Genomic DNA, 17,704 nt, shown 5'->3' on the forward strand with positions numbered 1-17,704 from the left:
AGCCTGCACATTTACAGCATCATCCCAGTTTTCTTCAGAGTCATTACAAATGATATTTTTAAAGAAAGCAGTCCGTTTTTCTCTGTATTCCTTTACTGTATTTACAAGCCGAGATGTAAAATTGCATCTAGTTGGTGCTACTTTTGGGAGTTTCTTGTTCATAAATTCTTTGAGTTTTCTGATCTTTTAGGAGATGATGAGAAAAATGCAGTTAAACCCGACAGTGTTTTGAAAAAAAAAATGCGGCATTCTGGAATGGATGAAGTAGTTTGTTGCAAAACTAAATTGAGAACATGGCTGTAACAATGGACAAATAGTGCTTGAGGATACTTTCCTTGAACTTTTGTTTTTAAGCCATTAATATTTCCCGCCATAACTGAAGCACCATCGTATGTCTGTGCAATTAACTTATTGCCGACATTGTATTCTGCTATAACACCTTCCACATGCTGAAACAAAGCAGCAGCAGTTTTGTCCGAACTGACATTTGTGAATCCTATAAACCTTTCTTGAACATTAGCAGTACTGTCGACGTATCTTAAAACAGTGGACAATTGACTCTGATTAGAGCAGTAACTTGTTTCATCAACAATAATGGCCACAAAAGGTTTTATGTTCTTTATCATAACCCCACTTATAGCAAATATTAAGTCATTCTGAATTGCGAGACAAGTTCCACGAAATACTGTTGAACTCTCAAGATGATTGGCCAGTAAATGGTCAAATTCACTTAAGGAACTTAAATATTCAATATAATTTCCTCTATTGTCTGATTCCACACTCTCGTTATGACCCCGAAAAGCCAATTCTTGTTTTCCTAGAAAGCAGACTGCGTTAATAAGATGCAGTAAAATCTCCCGATTTTTTTTTTCACAAGAGCATTGTGTTGGTTGATGTGTAGAGCTTTTCGCTTATCTAGCTGTAAATCAATTCTTGTCTTCCCAAAGTTTGCAAAGTTCATGCTACCGGTACTACAAATATGAGCTTTTGATTTGTCGTATTCTAGGACTGCCGTTCGAAGGGAGTTCATATTAGAAAACCCCTCTTTTGACCACACATTAGTTTCGCGGCTAGGTAACAAACATGGCCAGCAAAATAGTTTAGACAGTTTAGAACTACCACACAACCAATTCCACATACCATATGATGTTGAAGTGAAATGGCGTGTGTACTCTCGCTGTTTTTCTTTTACGTCCATGGACAAATTTAACTCAGGAGTTGGTCTTTCCATTTTCACAATTTCAACTTTCTCGTTGTTATGTACGACGGTTAAAAGGCACTTTTAATAAACCTTCTATTACACAGTCATTTTCAACACAAACCTCTCCAGAAATTTGTTCTGCCATATTTTTCACAATATCACTTAATTGGGAAATTAAAAACTTAATAATTCACAATTAATATAACTCTCAGACACTCGAACAAATCACAGATTTAAAATAATGCACTGCAAGAACACAATCACATTCAATTGCTAGCGTACTAAGCGTATTGCTGCTTCGCACCTGCGAAGAAACCGATCACGAGAGCGGCAACTCGCCCGGCCTACAGTGCACGATGGAAACAGAAGGGAGCGGGGGGGACGGGCAGTTGTGCGAAGGACAGCGTGAGCGAAACGGTCACAGGTTACCTCATGTATCAAGCGGTTTCTCCAGCGATGCCGCCTTGACAACTTGTTTCTTTTTGAGAGCAGAGAGCGCATATAAATCTAACAATTACTTTAATTTTAATTACTATGGTAAAACTAATAATACAAAATGATTACATTATGTTATATTATAAACTTTTTCTTTTGTAATTTCCTTGGGCTACTGCCGGTTGCCCCGGTAGTCCGCAAAATACGCCCCTGTGATCAGTGCTATAGAATTTATATATGTATTCGTTGTAACATTGCATTAAATATACAGTAAATTGTTTGTAAACAAAGTTTTGGCATTGTGTGTTTGTCAGTGAAGTCAGTAAGTACTGGTAAGTAATTAAGCGAGTAAGTACCTAGGATAATTTTGTTTTATTTGCCATAAAATCCTGTTAGCACATTAGTTTCGTCAATATAAGTACAAAACGAGAATATACAATTAATACAAAATAATTGACACGTAACTACATGCATAATTAATACTAACAATAGTCATCTAGACTATAATATAACATTTCTCAATTTTGAAATCCTACTATAGTAACATTTCTCAATTTTGAAATCCTATTATAATAACATTTGTCAATTTTAAAATCCTTTCTCCTAACAATTTTATATTCCCTGGCAATTTATTGAACGGTTTTCACCTGTAGTTATTTGGTCTCTTTCTAGATATTTTCTAGTATATACTATCCCATATAGACCCAATTTTTTGTCTCATATTGGTGAATATCGCTGTTTTTCAACAATGATCTAATTCATTTTCTCCTCCTTAATAGGTTAACTATATATAAAATAAATTGAGGTCACTGTTAATACTCCTTCAGACCTGAAAGCATCTCAACATACAGTATTTAATATAAGTACACATTATCTTCATAAATTTTTTCTTATGCAACACTGAAACTGGTTTTATGTTTGAACTGGTATTTCAATATCATACAGTAACTTACTGGTAAGTTTGGAAAAATTACACTATAAATACATAATTTTTTTAGAGTGTGCTTGTTGAAGTACCTGAATAAGAATTTTTAGTAGAAAGTTTCCTATTGTATGGTACATTCTTTTAACACTGATATAATCACTGATTAACAATAACTTTTTTACTGTGTTAATATTATAAAAATGCCTGGCTTACTAGTTTCGAGGTGGTGTCCCTCATTGTCCTAAGCCTATTGAGATCTAGCGCTATCTTCTGGTTTCCTGTTGTGGTGGAGTGTATTCATGATTGTGTCGAAAAAGGTGTGTGTTTTGAAATTCAGTTGAGTGTTCAGGATGTGCTGTGGGTGAGTTTTTGTATGTTTGTAAATTTCATATTGTACTAGTGTGTCAGGTTTTTGGTTTTTTGGCTGGATGTGTAGTATTTTCATGTCAGTGTCCATGTTACTGTAATTGTTAATGGAGTTTGTGTGCATTACGAGTTTCACGTGCAGTCACCATTTTAAAACTAAACTATATCACAGCCACCTAACGGAAAATGGCGAAACTATATCACGAAATGCAGGAAGCTTTAAAGATGATGTGTAATAACATTTCATTATTTTCCTATGAAAGGCAGGCGAGAAAAAAAAAATGATGTGCATTCCTTATTGAACCGCTAACAGAATGTGCTTAAAAGGACATCCTGCAAAACGATTTCCGATAATTTAGAAATCTTAACCTTATGTTGTGAGTACAGTACATTCTTTTCTTGATGATGTTTCATGTTAAAAATTAAAATATATTTAGGAAGAAAAAAACATGTATTGTGGGTCCCTATCACCATGGCATGGTGCATTCTCAGCTTGTGAATAGAGGAGACAGCCTCCAGATATGGAGGGTAGCTGCGAATATATTGAATAAGCAGTTTCGGACAACTGATAAGGAGTAGTCCTCCAGCTTGGGGGTTGGGCGAAGGGCTAATAACCCATCACCGTAAAAAAGAGTTTGTTACGAAATCTCAACATAAAAACCGATGGTGGGCTTATGTGAGGGTAGCAATAAACCTCCGGTTTCTCTACAAGCCATTTGTATGTAAACAAATAAGTAATAATGAGAACATCTATATAGTAATTTTAATAAAAGACACAAATCAGATCTTCATCCATCCTCTGTTAATCTTAGCTGTTACATAAAAAAGTTCACTATTCATGCATTGCCTAAGTATTTTGAAACTTTGACGAGCAAAGAGATAAAGTTTGGAACAAAATTAACAAAATTTCTCCATATTCACACCTTTTACTCAATTCTGATGAATTGTTTATGGTTGTATATTAAATTAATCTACTTACATTTTGATAATAATTATTTACGGTTTGTTACCTATATATTTTAGTATAATCTTTTACTTGTTCCACAACTCAAAGCTATATCCTGGTGTAATATCAATGCAATACAATAAATCATATGTAAGTTCCTTTCATCAAGTAAATTAACCGTCTATTTCATGACTGATAATTGACAAATATCATACGATTATTGTTTGCATAAGGAGATAAAGTAATCATAGTCCATTAACACAAAATTTCATATTTTACAGATTAAATAACATCACAATAAATTTGAGAACATTTTCAATAAAAAGGTACCGGTAAGTATTTTGTTTATCATACTCAAAATAACATATAAAATAAGATCAATATATGAACATATGCATTTTAATATAAGGGAAACAATAATTTTCATGTCTATATGTCTGTTTGTTTGAGCTGGACTTTCATTGCTCATTAGGATTTTGGAAAGAGTTCATATTGTTCCTAAAAGGTGTAGCGTTTCACCTACATAGAGTTATTTTTAAAGAATTCATTTGTTTTGAATAGATGTGAGACATTTTTTGTACTGTCCCAAAGAAAATTTGCTTTAAGAATCGTATCAACGTATGAACATGAGAGTGAAGTAATAAAATTGAATGATTTGTTTCCAGAACCTTTTTGCTCAAAACCCGATTTTGATCCAATAACATAAGAAACATTTATTACATTCTGAACCCAATGCTAAATTAATATTTGAGGAGAAAAATTCGCTCCGGCGCCAGGGATCGAACCCGGGTACTTGGTTCTACGTACCAAGCGCTCTGACCACTGAGCTACGCCGAATTCAATCCACAGCACCGGATCGAACTCTTCCCCTACAGTGGTCAGAGCGCTTGGTACGTAGAACCAAGGACCTGGGTTCGATCCCCGGCACCAGAGCGAATTTTTCTCCTAAAATATTAATTGTCATTATAACAGATATTATTCTGTTGGACCAATTAATAACATCTTTAGTAAATTCCAATGATTTTTTGCCAATTCCTGCTATTTTGGACCATGAACTCATTTCGCCATCATTAATTCACATATCATCATCATCCATACCATAGCCCCGGTTAAGTTCACAATGTGGAGTCTTGTACTTGTCCAAGAGCACAGCCGTTCGGCTACCCAATCATTCATAGAATAGGAGTGGTAAGCACAATAAGCCTCAAGCTGCAACGTAAGCCATTGGGTCCCTCCTACGTACAAGAGAGAGAGGGGGAGGAAAAATAAAGGCATCATGCTTTGGACCAGTATTAGTGGTATGGAATGAGAGCTGAAGGAAGAAATTTCCTCATGACAATTGGAACCAATGCCCACCCAGCATTGTGAGAAATTTGGTGAGTGACATCACATAGTGTAATTCGGTTTCATATGGTAACTATAATAGATAGGGGGACCATCGTGTTGACGATATGTTACCCATTTCCTGGTTGGATGATCTTTCATCTCTACTCAGACATGTGGACGTGGAGTATGCTAGTCGGTTTTGACCCTTCATGGGCTGTCGCGCCATCAATTATTATGCATACAATTTAAATGTAGCCCACATACACTTTTTGTTACCTTATTTTATACATTTAATTTTATATTAGTTTTTCTGTGTTAACTATTACCGTACATTAATAGCTTGTACAGGAGCATGTACATATCTTTCATGTCTCACTACGTCCAGTATAACTATTTTTTGAACTGAAGAGGTACTGCCCATATAATAGAACGAAGTACGCTATTGAGTAACATATAATTCAGCTTCGAAGCCAAAGTCTTGGTTTTTCTCAGTAGTACTTCCAAGCAAATACTGGAACTGTTCTTCGAAATATCCTTTCAAAATTCTCTTCTCTCCAATTCTTAATCATACCAATCTCTTACTCATGCTGAAACATTCTGCAGCTGAAACAATTGTTAAACAAAGCAATTAGTAAAGTTAATTAATTGCTGATAAGTGATAACACAATTTTACTTACATGATACTCGTACAATGCAACTTTTGCTGAGCAGAAGTCATTCGTTAGAAAAGCAGAAACAAAGATGGATTTGAAATTACCATACTGAAGTACTAAATGACATTAAGTAATCCTATATTTTTATTGGAAAGAGTTGTACATCCCATCTTTATTTACATAAAATTTACAAAGAAGATAGTAGGTACCGGTACCGGTAATCAGAAGCTACTATTACATATACCTATATATTTTTTGACTTCACGTGAAATGTTAAGTAACATAATTATAAATTATGTTGAAGAAATAACTGGGTGTATAACGACATAAATAATCGTACGCAAGTTGATGTAACATTAACATGTACAATTAGCCTATTAACAAGTAAAGGGAAAATACCATATTCTAGTCACCAAATTGATTAATCTGTATTTCTTACTTTTTCATTTTCTTATCAGCCAACTATAATTATTGTCAGTTTCATTGTATGTGGCTTATTCTTTTATCGAAGTTAAAAGAAAGAATAAAATAAGTTATATGTATATTGTTTGTTAGGTACGTCTAAATAGGATGCATTTTGCTACACGTAAATTTAACTTATATTCTTTTGTATATATATTCTGTGATTAACAGATATATACTTACCAAGCATCGAACATATTGCTATTTTAATAAGGTACCAGTAGTGTAACAATACATTGATGTATTCCATATAGGTCTATGCAGTACCGGTACCGGTATATGTATATTTTTACCGGTACACTTTCTGTATGATATCCTTGTCATTTCATTTCCTCCTACTTTCAGTACACAATTAAAGTGTTTAATAGCAAAGGAATCTGATGTAAGTAACATTAATTAACAAGAAATATATCTTACATTTTTTAGTGATTTGCAAATTGAAAATTGAAAGTTACAAGACGTGCTTGTGAATTGTGACTAGGAATTTTAAGTAAATTTCATAATTTAGATAACTTATCTTCTAAATGAAAATAAAATAGTAACAATAATAATGAATTATAAATATTAACATACTAAAGCACTTCACCCATGAAGAAGTAAATAATCCTGGCTTAACTATAAATACATAACCCTTAAATCTAAAGATGAAAATAAATAGGTATCGGTACCTAGGTTCTGTTTCATACTCTCGTATATGTAACACTTATTCGACAATGCATACCACAGTCTAAAATAATATTTAGAATATGAAATACTAGTAATAAACTATAGGTAAGCCTAGCAGTACAGATACAAAGAACATTATAGTAAGCTATCATATAATAAGCTGTAGCTACAAATTCAACTGAAAGATAGTGTTCTGTTATGATGTACCATGCAAGCATTTACTGAAAATAAACTTATAATAAGCTCTTTAATGAATACCTACAAAATAATTCCACATAATGAAAACGATTTTGATATATCTGACATGCAAAAGTTATGGAAATAATAAATTAACATTATTGGAATATTTTGGTGGTACTAACATTAAATTATACTAAGTGACAACAATAAATCAATATGTAAGAACTCAAGACATTCAATCTTACATATTTTATGTTCTATACAATGTTATATGTAGCACAATTTTTCTTTGTGTTTTCAGGAAAACTCAATCATTTTCTTAAAATTGGCCACAACCTTCATTTTTGCTAGCTGTAACCGACAGTACGGATTTAAAAATCAGTGTAAGGCACAATTGTCCACTAAAGGCTAAAGTGTTACTAAGTGACAGACCCATTCTCTACCATTCTCGTTATGAGCCGGATATGCATACGAAACCAAGAAATTAGCCAGTATGGCATACCATTAATAAGACTGATGAAAAGTGAATTTTAATTATAATACTTTTATATAAGGTTATCATCCATCCCAACAATTCGTTTTATTTAGTTTATATTTAATTACATATGTGACCCGTTGCGCGAAAAGGGACCTAAAGTCGTGAAAGGGAATTTTACAGGAGAACAAAATAATGAATTTGCGGTATAAAAACTGCATTTCTCTTTTTTGACATCTTGCGCTACCTGTAGGCTTTTTTACATACTAAACTAGGACGTAGTTTTACACAGTGGTTCTTAAATACTTATAGTTGCTAAGGAAACAAATGAAAATTTTAATTTGCATTTTTCTCGAAAAGTACATAATGTAATATCAATATTCAATAAGTAATATATTAAGAACTATAGCACCTAGAACCATGATTTTTTTTAAATGCTCAGTATTTCATTCTCTTTTTGAAACCACAAAAACAAAAAAATGAAAAACCCGACTTTAGGTCCCATTTCCTGCAACTAGTCACATATTATGAATATGATGAAAACTCCTTTATATAAGACACTAATTTTAGTGAAGTTGTTATAAATTTTCCATGTAATGGATCAACAACTTCTAATAATAAATTCGGGATGTAATGATTCATATACCAAATGGTAGCTGTGACTGTAAAATGAGGCAACCTGCTGCATGAACAATCCAAATTGCAGGGCCTTGTCGATTAGACTATAATTTCTCATTACAGTACAACATCAAATATGTATAAACCGTTTTATTCTACAAAAGCCACAGCCTGGCTTAGATTTCTGCACGACACATACAGGTATCTGTTTCAGATTTTATTAGACTAAACAACGTGTCCATACGCGAAAGAATATATAACCGTGGAAAGTTGTGACTCTTGTGACTTTTGGATAACAACATTAAATCTAAGAGTCTTACCTTTTAAATAAATAATATAGTAAGGTATGATTATCTTTCCATTAGTATAATTTTTAAATGTCCACTACTGTGGAACAATAGTTAGCATGCCTGTGAAATGAGCTGGCCTCGATTTAACTGGTTGATACAAGTTACCTGGTTGAGGTTTTACTAGGGTTTTCCCCTCAACGCATTAAGAGCAAATTCTGGCTAACTTTCGGCGCTGATCTGGACTCATTTCTTTGGCATTACGTATCACCCTTATTTCCCTCACGTGCTAGATAACCACTGCAGTTGATAAAGCATCGTAAAATAAGCCAATTAAACAATTTAACGTATGTTACTTGCTTATAGATTTCATAATTTAAATTTTTAAATAGGCTTAATTTTATGAACTGTTCCATTTTGAAGTCAATTTTTGTAAATTATTATGGATTCTCTTGAAATGATCGCTTCTACTCTTATTCTAAACACTGATTCTCCATATATATAAAAAAAATTACCTACGTAAATAGTAAAGTTAGTTAACGAACCACTAAGTTATTTTACTGCAGTAATGATACCACTAAAATTTGTAATAAATTCAGGTAACTTGTAATGGATAAAACATTAATTAATTAATAATACCACTTATAAAATTCTTATTACGGTATCAGTAGTTAGTTTCAACGTGGTATCTAATAGCAATAAAATTAATATTGTACAACACATTAGACATCAGTAATTTAAAGTGTGCTTTCTATAAACTGTTTATCACAGCTGTTCGTGTTTTTTATTTTAATAATAAATATTTGGCTTTTTTGTGTAAAACATGAAATTTTGTATATAAAATTATTTCTGAAAACCAGCTGTTACTTTTAATGTATTGCTTGACCAGGGATGTAGTTTAGCCAGGGCAATGTGAGGAATTTTCGCATGTCTAATAATACCGGTAAATATACACGCCATATTATAATTACGAGTACAAATATGTTATGATACTGAGAACAACGAGCATACACTAATTTGCATTTTGATAATATATAGAGCAATATGTAGCAAGCAATGTTGCAGCTGTTAGTTAAATAACGTGGAATTCAAAATACATTCGACTTTCATAAAGAAACTATACTATTAACACAAAATATAATATATTCCTGTAAGTTAAAATCTAAGTATAAAACATACATATCATCGTTGTTCCTGCAATAACTCCTTTGTGACATATTTATCGATTTTTAGATTTTTGCTCTCTTAAATAATTTAAATAGTAATTGCTCAAACCAAGAAATGGATTCGGAACACCTCAAAATCTGTGCTTCAGTGGCTGGCCATGATAATATCTTTGAAAAATATTGGAGTGCAAGAGGTCAAATGACTTTATTGTCAAATGCCTGGCATTAGAAAACAACAACAAATAGTAATTGATAAATCAGTTCTATTCAGTCAATACTTAACACTTTTTTATGTTAAGTATTGACTGAATAGAACTGATTTATCAATTAACATTGAACTTAACGGAACCAATATGCCTTTAAAATTAATCATTTAAATAGTGTTACAGCAAATAATAAAATCTCCTATAGCCTATGTAATTATATTTCTTTGTTTCGAAAATGTAAGAATTCACGGTCTCCTATGTGTGGCTGCCATAGAATGAAATTGTTTTTTCGTCCTACTGAAAAATTTTATATTTTGCACATAGGAGTTATTGCAGGAACAACGACGATATTCTATAGCTCTGACATAATTATAGGTTTAAAGAAGTACGATGAAAATTCAGTCAAGAGTACAAGAAACAATTCTAAATATCTCTATGTCTGAATTATAGAATAATAATCATACATTTCAAATAGTCTCTTCAGGATTTATTGTTTACAAATAAATACATACATAATAAGAATATGTATTATTGTCAAAACACTTAGTTCTTACATAAGTGAGTTTTCAGATACGATTTTAATACAATAGAAAACATATACCATTAAAAAAAAATCTAGAGACCCACCCTCTCTAGTATTGTTACAATTAAGTATAGGAATCCTGGCTCTTCGTATGCTACACCCCTGGGCTTGACCAGACTGAAGAAGCTCCAGTACGCCTCTAAATAAATTATTTGCCCATACTGTTCTTAGCTGGGACCAATACCTTCGAAAACCTCCTCCATGGAATACTGACAGCATTTTTTACATTCAAATTGCTATCGATGTAGTTCTTAATTTCAGGAATAAAATATTAATTTCCGTATGTCCTCCTCAGGAACACAGTTCGATAACCACTGGAGTTGAGTGGGTGGGTAGATATCAAAGGGTCTAGTCATATATTGCATTAGCATATAAAAAGTGTTGCTTGGAGGAGGGACTTGAAAAGTTCTTTGTTTGTTGTTAAAATGTTCCGGAATCTGTTTTCACAAATCTTGATATTTTCTCAACCAAGCACTCTGAGAGATGTTGTTGCTAAAAACACTACAGGCGCCATCGGTACTAGGTATCTTGCACCATTATCATCATCGTCGTCGTCATCATCGTCGTCATCACCATCATCATCCCCATCTCCATCGTCATCTTTTTTGTCATCATTATCATCATCGTCGTCATCATTCTTATCCTTGTCATCTCCATTATCTGAAATTACATTTTATTTTATTTTTAACTTGAAATATGAAAAGAACTATAGTTACATGGAGGCAAAACATGACAGGGGATTTTAGGAAATTCCTATGATTGCATACAACGTAAGCACAGGATTTAGGATAATAGAATTAGGATAAATAAATACAATTTGCTGTAAGATTTAGGAGTAACCTATCTAATGAATGGAATTAGTAAACAAGCTGCAAATAACAGTCAATTCTCCAACGAAATAAAACAAAACAAAACAAAACAATAATAATAATAATAATAATAATAATAATAATAATAATAATAATAATAATAATAATAATAATAACAATAATAATAACAACAATAAATGTATGTATGTATGTATGTATGTATGTATGTATGTATGTATGTATGTATGCATGCATGCATGCATGCATGTATGTATGTACCGGTATGTATGTATGTATGTATGTATGTATGTATGTATGTACCGGTATGTATGTATGTATGTATGTATGTATGTATGTATGTATGTGATAATATTTTTATTTTTAAAAAATCGTGATACTTTTAATACGTACTAATCAAAACATTCATAATTTTAATATAAAACATAAACCAGATCTCCATCTACTCTCTGTTACTCTCAGCTGTTGCAAGAAAAAAAGAGTTGAGTTATTCATGTATAGATCTTCAATGACTGACTAATTATCTCAAAGCTTTGAATGGTCAAGAGAAAAAAATTGAGAACAGAATTAACAAAACTTCTCCACATACCTTCTATTTAACTGTTGAATTGTTTACGCTTGTAAAATGAATTAATCAAATTTAACTAAAAATAAAATGTTGCACTGCACTGGTGCGACAATCAGTACGATAGTGTATAGCCATCTCTGTGGCACTGTCATCTTTGTTTCCAACTGTTCGTTTTCTTCTTCACAAAAGAAATCAGAAACCATAACCATCTCTAAATACATGATTTCTGGCCAACAATAGCAAGTGACTTAGTGAATTTAAAAAAATTCTTGAAACTGAGGTTTTCTTCAAGGGATATGAAATCTATCAAGAAGAAAGCTTGGAAAGAAATCGTCAAAAAAAAAAAAAAGTAATGTATCCTGTGTCCTAAAGCTTCATGCACATTTCAAAAACAGAACATTTGGAATATTGTTAAAGATCTGCACAGTACGAGAAACAAAACGAAAAAATTCAATATTGTTCAGGGTAAAACCATACATCTGGCAACCTTAGGCACTCAATGCCCTTAAACTCTGTACATTTTATCACCTCCAGGAGATATGTACCGGTATTACAGTTTTCAAGATTTTTTCGAAGGTAACTTGATAGGTCTATGTAAATCTAAGTTACAAAACAATTCAGCATTTTATTTTGAAATGCTCTTTCTGAACATTTCTAAAGTTATTGCTTTCAGAGAATACCTTGACAGACCTGTGATTACAGTTCGGCCTTTCAAAGCACGAATTATACAGTACTGATAAATTGTATCAGGGCATATAAATGTGTCAGTAACCCTTTTGAGGGTCTTTACATGTCACCTCTGTATACCAGATTTCTAGGAGAAATAGCTATATATATATATATATATATATATATATATATATATATATATATTGGCAAGGACTGTACCAGTACGGTAACGTAAATGTCATGGTTTAGGTATAATTTACAAGTATCTTGTACATAACAGAGGGAAATTTTGGACTGTCACACAAATTTCCTGATTTGCAATTATAAAACAAACGAAAAATTTCTGTTTTACATTGCAAGTATATTTCTGTTTTAAAGATAATTATAAACCCTTACATTTTAATTACATTTATTTGAAAGTTTTCTACAAAATTCAATATAGTCTACCAACTTTGAAACATCTTTTAAAGTTTTTGTACATAGAAATATAAATTTATAATTTTTACCCACAACAAATAGAATCTTATTTTTTCTGTTATTAACTTATTAGTAAATAAAAACTCGAATTTATATAACTTATTAACTATTTAAACTGCCTATTGTATAAATCATTTTAGCAGTATGCTGAAGACATGGTGTTATACAGATTTGCCAGATCCTGCCATCACAAATTCAGGACAGGTGATGGTACTGTGAACCTTAACTTGACTACACATTTGAATTAATTCAATTTGCAATACAACTGATTTTGTTCGTTTTAAGTGTATTTCAACTAATTAAATAGGACCTGCCTAAACTTTTAATTTTATTACATTTTAGTTAGATTGTGAAATATGCTTTGAATTATTGATAAAGTATGGAAAAATAAAGTCAAATTACAGCCAGATCTATGCAGAAAAAAATGCATAATACAGTGTTTAAATCCTATCAATAATAATTAACTTGCAGAAAGAATAAAGAATAAAGATACCATATAATACCTAATACATAATATAGTATTATTATCGTTTACAACGACATTCAACATAGGTTGGACAGGGTCTTGAAAAAATAAATAAGACATTTTAAAAACAGTTTTACAGAAATGAGCAAAAAATTGTATTTTTCCAATTTTTTTTACATTCCAGGATAATATCTCTCACCCTTCTATAAAATTGAGTACTGGGTCTTTCTCGGGGGTAAAAGGTGGTCAGAGCATGGTGCCAACCACACCATCTCATTCTAGTGCCGAGGTCATGGAAAGCATGGGGCTCTACCTCCATGCCCCCCCAAGTGCCATTATGGCATGTTACGAGGATACCTTTACTTTTTTTTTTTACCGGAACAATATAGCTGAATCCAGAACATACGACACAGCATTAAAATTAAGGATAATCCTGGAAAATCCAGGATGTCTGGCAACTCTGGTGTTACCGTATATCTAATTTAGATTAAATAAGAAATATTACTAACGTTATTCACAGCCTTTTGAATTATTGCAAATGTAATACAGTACATGTAATGTCTTTTTTTTATACAAACACTCGGATTACATTTTAATTAGCCTACCGGTAAAATACTTATCATAAATTGAAAATTGAGGGGTTGGATGCAAGGAAGGCACTTCTCTCAATGCGAGTTTTGAGAAAATTGATGTTGAAAATTCAAACCGTAATAATGTTATCTATGCACGCCTTTACATTTTGGATACTTCTGTCCTCTGTGATCATAGTTTTGAACTACAACTTGGTGATCATATGCATAACAGATAAGAGAACAGAATAAAGCATTTTACTCAAAAAGGGCACATCCTCTAAAATGCCCTTCTTGCATCTAGCCCCTCAATTATATACTATGAATTGTGTCTAAGGTTTGGATAGTGCTTGAATATTTTATTAAGAATTTGCAACGGTTAAATAAAACTGTAGGCATCATCTTTTGCAAAGAAAATTATAAAATGTCATTTTGAATAAGATCAATTATCTTAAAAATATAAAATATATCACCTCCACTGGCATCATTCTTATCATCTTTGTCATCTTTGTCAGCATCCCTTTTCATTGGGAGCTTGGCACTCCTTGCCAGACCACTCATGATGAGAACACTAAGCAGAAGTACAAGCCACAACCTCATGTTGCTGCTATAACAATACAAAATAAAATACTTTAACTTAAATTACAAAATACAAGAAGTTAGTAAATTAGTTACCCATACATGCTCTGAATATCAATATGGCTGAAGCAAGTGGCTAGCAACACGCTTCTTTCGTATATTTTTTTTTTAGTTGGTTATTTAACGACGCTGTATCAACTACTAGGTTATTCTTTCATATTATATTCCTGAAGAAAATCTACGAGATTAATTACTTTTCTTCTCTAATTTACACATTATGCACTGTAATTGTTTTTCAATTAAATTACCTCTAATTGGAATGACAATAGGATAAAAGTAATAAAACTCTCAAGAAATTCTTTAGAGGTCAAGGTCTCATAAGATCCAAAATACTCATAAACAAAATTATACAACAAATAAACACTTTCAATTATCTGGGATGCACAATCTCTTATGGAACAGAGAAAGATGTGGCAAAATTCTCTAAATTTTTGCAAATCATTAGAACTTTCAAACTTTCCATGACTTTACAATAAACTAGGTTAAAATATACAATCTAAATACACATGACAGGATCACAAACGTAATGAAGATGTTCACAAATCACAATGAATTTAAAACTGATCCCATTTTGACATACATTAATAAATGCAGTACAAAACCAGCTGGATCCAACATGTACAGAGAATGAACAGGGACAGAATTTCACAGATGATTCTCAAATACAGACCACGGGGCATAAGAAATCAAAGGTGTCCTCTGAAGAAATTTGTGGATGACTAAGGCATATGGCTAATTCTATGAAAGTCCTTGATGATTATGTTGCTTATTGCTGCATTTCACAATTTTTTCTGGATGTTCCGCGAGCTTACATTAATATAGGTTTTTAATTATCTAGATTATAATTTAAATAGTTTTCTGTTTACCATTTTAACTAAGTGATATTTTTTTCATCTTAAATGATAGTCTTCAATTTTATAATTTTGTGAATTGCAGTTCCTTTATAATCTGCGTACGTCACCTTTCCTAAATCGATGTATTTCTTTTTATCTTTTCTTTTAATACAGAAACTTCATTTCTTCTGCCTATACTGGTCTTAATGTTGTAGTCTGCTTGGAATATAGGATCCACATCTGTACCATAGTGTTAGTGATGATGATGATGATGATGATGATGATGATGATGATGATGGTGGTGGTGGTGATAATGGTGGTGGTGGTGGTGGTGGTGGTGGCGGTAGTGATCCTATATATGTGATATAGGTAGTAGTAGTAGTAGTAGTAGTAGTAGTAGTAGTAATAATAATAATAATAATAATAATAATAATAACAATAATAATAACAATATAACTGCTGAAGTGTTGGTTTTTGTGCAGGTACTGGTATTTGCTGTTCTTGTGAATATGTTGGTGATGATATTATTATTGTTGGTGACTGTGGTGGTGGTGGTAGTCGACAGCGGTGGTGATAGTGATAGTGATGGTAATGATGCTAATGATAGAGGTGATGATAATGGTAATTTTAATGCTAGAATTGGTTGATTTTTAGTAGGTTATTCAATGATGCGGAAACTGCCAGCTTATTTTGCGTTGAAGGAATTAGCGATAGCAAAATAGTATTTGGCGAGATGAGGCTTAGGATTCACTTTATAATTACCTGACATTCACCTTACAGTTGGGCAAAATTTCTGAAAAAAAAAAAAAAAACAACCAGGTTTTCAGCAGAGCACAGCTCCAGTCAATAGGTAAACTCATTATTGTTTTTGATTGTGAATACGATAGTGTTGGTGGTAGTAAGTGATAGTGATAATTATGACGATGGTGATTGTAATTTTGTAGGAAATGTGGTTGTTACAAGGATGATCGATGTGATAATGGGTACAGATATGTAAGTATGGAATAAACTATTGTTTCATATTGTAATGTTAATTTAGTGACATTTTCATTTTCTGAGGATATTCAGAATCTGTGAAATGATACAACAATCTGAATGCGACGCTTTTTAACATAGCAATAATGATAAAGTGATGATGAAGAAATTGTGGAATGAGAGGGCATGAAACACTGAATATGTCGGAATAAATCTCCCATAAAGCTCCCTATTTCACCATTAATATCACAGTTTTTTTCCCCTCAAACGTACCTCCGATCCCAGTTGACTGATCTGCAGTTACGCCTGCCTTTAGATTTCTTAAATTAGCAGTTTGTCATAAAGATGCCTGCTTTCTCATAAGAGTCGTTTCTTACTGTGCTGCTTCACTATACAGGTTGGAGCTTCTGCAGTTTGGACCCAGGCACCTATTTTAGTTGGCGACGAATTCCACAGACGTATTCAAAATAATGTTACAAGGTACTTGGCTCTATCTCTTCTTACGGGACGTTACAAGCCTTGCATTAAATAATAGACTACATCAAATCTTGAAACATTACAATTTTCAAAGATATTATTAAATAAGCGAATGTGCCCATATTTGGAAAGTAAGAGACATTGTCTTACTAAATGTATTGTTTATTACAATAGCAATGCAGACAAACAGGTCACCTTTCTGTTTTATTTTAAGCATTCTGGGTCAACTTGGCTTATTGTCAACGGTCACATTCAAGGTACCGTTGATTTTAAATAACGTAACGCAGTGCCAAGTTTCTTCCTTCTTTTTTAAATTAGGGTGACCCGGGTATATCGTTACTCTCCAACAACAAGGAAGTGGCTCTATAAAGTATTTGAAATCGTTCCCCTGTTGATTCAGTTACTTGTAGTAAAAGTTAACATATCATAAATAAAGAATCGGCGTCATTAGGATGATATAAACATTCCCACCATACGTTTTACTCACTTTATAACAATTCAGTTCTTTATCATGTTACTTCTTGAACCACTATTTGTAAGATACACGGAAATGAAATAATTTATTGTGCCCCAAAATAAGAAAACGAAGTTTCTTTTTCTGCATTACACACAAAAGGCACTTTTATACTCTCAAAAAATCAGAAATCTAACTTTATTTATAAGTTGTACAGTATAGGTAAATGTGTGTATTAATTCTGGATAATTTCCC

The 17,704-nt window shown here is 32.4% G+C and overlaps 1 protein-coding gene across 1 annotated transcript in view; it reads right to left on the reverse strand.

Moving 5' to 3' along the window:
• Positions 1-10,377: 10,377 nt before the first annotated feature.
• The window catches only part of LOC138696820 (uncharacterized), a 53,044-nt gene continuing 45,717 nt past the window's right edge, over positions 10,378-17,704 (reverse strand). The window contains exons 2-3 of the mRNA XM_069822255.1: positions 14,545-14,678; positions 10,378-11,155 (exon numbers count right to left, since the gene is read on the reverse strand). Coding sequence (XP_069678356.1) covers positions 10,959-11,155; positions 14,545-14,671 — 324 coding nt within the window. The 5' untranslated portion in view covers positions 14,672-14,678 and the 3' untranslated portion in view covers positions 10,378-10,958. The remainder of the gene's footprint in view (positions 11,156-14,544; positions 14,679-17,704) is intronic.

Source organism: Periplaneta americana, chromosome 3 (assembly GCF_040183065.1).
Source record: "Periplaneta americana isolate PAMFEO1 chromosome 3, P.americana_PAMFEO1_priV1, whole genome shotgun sequence".
NCBI classification, from domain to species: Eukaryota; Metazoa; Arthropoda; class Insecta; order Blattodea; family Blattidae; genus Periplaneta; species Periplaneta americana.